This window comes from Delphinapterus leucas, chromosome 8, assembly GCF_059928025.1.
Source record: "Delphinapterus leucas isolate spDelLeu-1000000601 "Yukka" chromosome 8, BTC_Dleu_Yukka2, whole genome shotgun sequence".
Classification (NCBI taxonomy): Eukaryota; Metazoa; Chordata; class Mammalia; order Artiodactyla; family Monodontidae; genus Delphinapterus; species Delphinapterus leucas.
Window position 1 is genome coordinate 6,237,979 of NC_143136.1, and position 5,578 is coordinate 6,243,556.

General features: G+C 54.9%; 1 protein-coding gene across 1 annotated transcript; it reads left to right on the forward strand.

Annotated features, from left to right (window-relative positions):
- The first annotated feature begins 744 nt into the window (after positions 1–744).
- On the forward strand, positions 745–5,094 carry ARL4C (ARF like GTPase 4C). The gene is made up of 2 exons (XM_089916186.1): positions 745–2,294; positions 4,834–5,094. The coding sequence occupies exon 1, from the start codon at positions 1,290–1,292 to the stop codon at positions 1,866–1,868; it is 579 nt and encodes a 192-aa protein (XP_089772312.1). The 5' UTR covers positions 745–1,289; the 3' UTR covers positions 1,869–2,294; positions 4,834–5,094.
- The last annotated feature ends 484 nt before the right edge of the window (positions 5,095–5,578 follow it).

Genomic DNA, 5,578 nt, shown 5'->3' on the forward strand with positions numbered 1-5,578 from the left:
GCTATCTGGGGCAGACAGGGTCTCCTTAAGCCGAGGTTTGGATGTGTGCATCGCTGCCGCCAGGCAGGAAAAGCTAGGCCTCCGGGGCACCCTGGGCACAGGCCTGCGCCCCAAGTGCGGCGGTGGCCCGGTGGAGCCCCTTGGAGCTCTGGCAGGGAAGCGAGCCAGGGCATCGCGAAGGGCCAGGGTCCTGGGCACCGCACAGGGCGCGAGAGTGGAAACGCGCCAGGGCTGGCTCACTGCGGACAGCGCCCTCCTTTCCCCTCTCTTGGGGGTCGGGGAACCTGACCCACCGCCCTCTCTCTCCGGCGGGCGCTCTCACCCCCGCCCCGGACGCTCCCCAGCCCCTCGGGCAGAGCTGCCCCGGCCCGCCTTGCCCTGGACTCCGAGCCGCGCCAAAGCCCACGGAGCCTAGACCCCCGGACCCGCTCCCCGAGGCCGGCTGCACCGCCCATGGCTGCAGTCCCGCTGGCCTGGGATCGGGGGGCGGGGAGTTCCGGGAGCCGGGAGCTATTTTTACAAGATGCGTCAGTGGGCCGAGGAGGAAGAGCCTGCTCCGGGGCCCATTGTCTGGGCGCTGCGCGGGAGGGGACGCCGGCGGCGATTTCGAAAGCTCCGAAGGGCGCGAAAGCGGCCGGCCGCGAGGGGAGGTCCACGCCCCACCCAGGGCCGCGGGAGGGGCGGGGCCATTGGGGCGGGGCGGGGCCCGCGAGGGGCGGAGCTGGGCGCCCTCCCGCCGCTGCAGGCTGGCGGCGGCGGCGGCGGCGGCGAGGGGACGGCGGGGACAGCGAGGCGGCCGCGCCGGCAGCAACAGCCGGGGAAGCCCACGCCCCGCCTGCGCCTCCGAGGCGCACCCCGGGAGCGGGAGCAGCCCCGCGGCGGCACCGCCCAGGCAGAGGCGAGGGCCTGGCACCCGGAGCCCCAAGCCGTCAACCGCGGAGAGCCCGGGCAGCGGCGGGAGCGCGGGGGCGCTGCCCGAAAAGGCGCAGAGCGAGCCGGGGCCGGGGGAGGGCGCCGGGCGCGAGCATCTCGCGCCGCGGCAGCGGAGGCGGCTTCACGGGAGACAAAAGCCCGCCGAGAGAAGCGATGCCTGGCCGGCGCGGGCGCGGGGGCCGCGGCGTCTGAGCGCGCCGAGCCGTGCGCCCCGGGGACGCCGAGGTTCGGCCGGTGCCGGCGGCCGAGGGCGGCAGGCGGGGCCCAGGTGCGCCCAGCCGCGTCGGGCCCGTAAGTGCTCGGGGGGCGGCGCCCTCCCGCCGCAGCCGCAGTGGCCGGCGCCGCAGCGAGGAGCCATGGGCAACATCTCTTCCAACATCTCGGCCTTCCAGTCCCTGCACATCGTCATGCTGGGTTTGGACTCGGCCGGCAAGACCACGGTGCTCTACCGGCTCAAGTTCAACGAGTTCGTGAACACGGTGCCCACCATCGGCTTCAACACGGAGAAGATCAAGCTGAGCAACGGCACGGCCAAGGGCATCAGCTGCCACTTCTGGGACGTGGGCGGCCAGGAGAAGCTGCGGCCGCTGTGGAAGTCCTACAGCCGCTGCACGGACGGCATCATCTACGTGGTGGACTCGGTGGACGTGGACCGGCTGGAGGAGGCCAAGACGGAGCTGCACAAGGTGACCAAGTTCGCCGAGAACCAGGGCACGCCGCTGCTCGTCATCGCCAACAAGCAGGACCTGCCCAAGTCGCTGCCCGTGGCCGAGATCGAGAAGCAGCTGGCGCTGCACGAGCTCATCCCGGCCACCACCTACCACGTCCAGCCGGCGTGCGCCATCATCGGCGAGGGCCTCACCGAGGGCATGGACAAGCTCTATGAGATGATCCTGAAACGCAGGAAGTCCCTCAAGCAGAAGAAGAAGCGGTAATGCGCGCGGCAGCGTTCCGAGCCGGTGGGGGACGAGCGAGCGAGTCAGGAATGAATGAATGAAAGGCTCGATGGCCGATCGGGAACCCGCGCCCGCGAACAAAGACAGCGAACCAAAGCGACGCTTCGAATTTTTAAAGCGGAATGCAGGACTAGTGACTCGACCTGGGTATGTAGGCAGACTTGCCAACCTGAGCTCGACCTGCCGTCACCCCTAGCTCAGGGGACCTTTTGTCTGAACGCCAGAGCTGCTGAAGGGTTGGGGGCCCCACTGGGGAGTGGACGTGCAGGTCCCGCCGTATGCCCTCCTGGCCCAGGTTGGAAGGCTCAGATGTCAGAGACAAAAGCGATTTCTTCCTACTCCATCAGGGCCAGAAGTTCAGGCTTCCCTGCCCTCACTGGGGATCGCACCTGTGAATTTCCTGAGGTATGCGGTTCCCAGAACCCCGGGAGTACCCGTCTGGGGGCATGGTGGCAGTGGGAGGTGCTGGGGGGGGACAGCCTCTCCTTGAGCTGTGAAAGCTGGACAATTTTATGTCACAGGGCAGGCCCCTGTGAAGATTCATCTGTCCTGCCCTGGGCCCAAACGAGGTGCTGGTTTGGGCCATCAGAGGACTGCCTGGAACAGTAGGGCAGCCGGAAGGCACGGGGTGCTGCGCTGGCCTCCTCTGGGGAATGCCCGCGAAGAATGCCCCTTTCCTGGTGCTTTGTGGTAGCTTCAGAAGACCAGTTATGTTGAGAACTGCTTTTCAGCCTGGAATCAGACATCTTCCAGATGGTTTGGATTCTGTCCATGTGTAGGTCATTATCACACAAAGAGACCAATAAAAAAAAATTAGAAAAAAACAAAACAAAAACAAAAAACTGTTGGAGGTGGTGGCCAATGATGCATTTTCTGTTTGCAGAATAGTTAAAGGTGTTTAAAGGGTAAGGCTCTTGACATCAGTGCTGGATGCGGTGTGTGTGTAGATGGAGGGACCTCCCTCTGCACTGTGTAATCGGCATACATTTCTAGACCCATATGTGTGGAATCTTAAATTCTCTTAGCCTACTGTTTGGCTTGTGTGAGCACACCAGCTGCAGATGTGTGCTGAATGACAAGCGGGTTTTGGCAAGGGATGTCTCTTGTAATCCTAACCGCTTGATGATGGGTTATGGTTTTCAGACATGTTTTTTTTTTTTTTTTTAAATCTGCTACGAATGAATACTCACCTTAGAAATAACTCAGTTTAGGAAAAAAAAGACTTTGCTTTGCCCTTTTAGATCCCTTTACACTGCAAGTGGTGACATGTTCAGATTTCTAATTGGTTCATTGTGGCCTATCTGGTTTCAGTATTTTCATTACAAATGTCTCGCTAGCGTATTTGATGTCATGCACCAACAAATAAAAGCCCACCTTGTTGCAAAGGCCGACCTCATGGCATGGATTTAAAGGCGAGGGAAAAGCACAAGGAGGGCCTTCCTAATTCCTTCTTGTGGAAACTGGTTGCACAGCAAATGCAGACACAGTGAGTGCTTGAGATAAAGGAAAGCCTGTGACGTAATGGTCACCTGTCCTCAGGCTCCTCACGTTTACTTGAAAGAGGCTTTGGAAACAGATAAAGTGAAAGAAGAAGAAATACCTATTTTTAATAGTGTAATTTAAAAAATCCTTTATAATCAGGACTGAGTCTTGGTTTGCAGAAGCTGTCATTTACCCTGAAACACAGTATCAAACAGGAAACTTAACGCTTCCTGTGTGATTTTGATTTCCTCTTTGAATCCGTGTTTACAGGTGGAATTATGTTTTTTTCCCCCCACTATGATAAATTTCTTTGCGAAGGAGGCCTTTAGAAATTGAGTATGATCATGTGTGTGAGCATGTGAGGTATTCAAGTTATAAATCCATGCCTATTTTCCACTGCACTCAGAAAGTTAATTTAAGAACCAGAGGTAGAAGTCCCGGCTTCCTGCTTGAAACCCAATTCTCCCGTGAAATATTTTAAAAGAAGAAACCTAGCAGGCCGTCTTCCTTTTCTCTTTTGTCCGTGTATTTGGTACCCCTCCAATGCTGGTCTTTTTGTAGAAACTCAATAGAGAAAATATAGCTGAGCAGTGTTGAAAAGCCTGCGAGATTTCAGTTTACATATCGACAGCATAGTCACTGATTTCTAAATGGGCCGGTCCCATCATCTGAACGCTCTGTATAGAATTATTAAAAAAAAATCCATCTTTCTTTATTTTCTTCACACGCGACGATTTCTTAAGCACTTTGACATTTTGGTAGTTCCACACTATTGAGAGAATAATATATTTATTTTGTGACATTGCAGATGCCAAATACCGTAACCTTCTCGTGCTGACGATACTTTGGTTCAAGATCACTGTTCAGACCCTCTCATGCTTTACCAATGATGCGAAATGACTTTGTTTTTTTGCATTATCAGTACTTAAGGGTGCAGTCAACTGTTAGTAATTGTGCAGTAGAGCTCTGTGGCGTAGCAACCGATAGCTGAGTCTCAGTTGATTTCTGTAGTGTTTGCCCAAATAATAGCCCATTTCGTCTCTGACCAAATGGAGGAAACACAGGCTAAATCACCTTGGAGCGGTCACCCGGAGAGTCCCCTCCAACACAGCCGCTGATTTATGCCTCCTGCTCTTGGGAGAATGAATGGGCTCCACATATAGAGGAAGTTGGCCTCCCCACACGAGCTTTTGAAATGTTTTCTCATAGACACAGGGAGGCCAGTTTTGTTTCCGAACGATTCTCTTCACAAAATCTCTGTCATGGTGTTGGGACTATGTCTCCTGGTTTGTTTCCATTTCTACTGCTATAATTCTCTGTCCTGGTCACCTTCCTCTCTGGGTTCCCGTCCCCTTTTATATGCATATATGATCCTGTGAACAGAAATAAATTATTTATACAATCAAACGTTTGGGGAAATTGTCTGTGGATGGTTTCTCAAGTTGCCTCTCTTTGTTTCTAGGCCCGACTGGAGGGGTGGATCGCAAGATGGCCTCTGCTGTCTAATGGGGTCCAGGGCTGGATGAATCATCTCTGCTTTTTCGGTTTAAGTGTCTAGCCCTTCCCTGCATGGAAGATTTAGAGGCTCGGATGCAGGAATCTGTGTGCCTGTCCCCCTTCTGATACCTGTCAGGGGTCCTCACAAATCCTTGAGGAAAATGGCCTTAATGCCCAGCCAGCGCCAAGCCTCTCAGTTATTAAAAAAGGTCGTGATTGTTAATCACTTCAAGTATATGATCTGATTATGTAAAATTGGAAACGTCTGTGTGGTACTGTAAGAGCAGAGTAGTCACCACGCTGCCCAGCATCTTGGCTGCTCTCTTGGTATCTGGGCTGAGTCCATCACTCTTGAACCCATCAGAGAGACTCCAAGACCTGAATCCTCTTAAATAGTAGGTATGGTGAGACCATCCTGCTCTGGACATACCAGCGGGAAAAGGTCCACTTTCTAAAGAAAAAGTGATTGGACCAGAATCGGTAGACCCTCTGACTGGTTCAAAGTGTAACTCATGGAGGCCCTTAGCAGACATTAAGCAACGAAACTCATTGATTGGCTGGGTCTTAACTCTGGAGCCAAAAAGCCAGTTTCAAATTCTGAGTCATGCTCAGGGCCCCATGAGTTTGCTGAAGCTCCTCAGCCCCTGGACCTCAATTTCCCCATCTGTAAAATGGGCTCATAATGGTTGTTGGGAGGATGAAACACAATA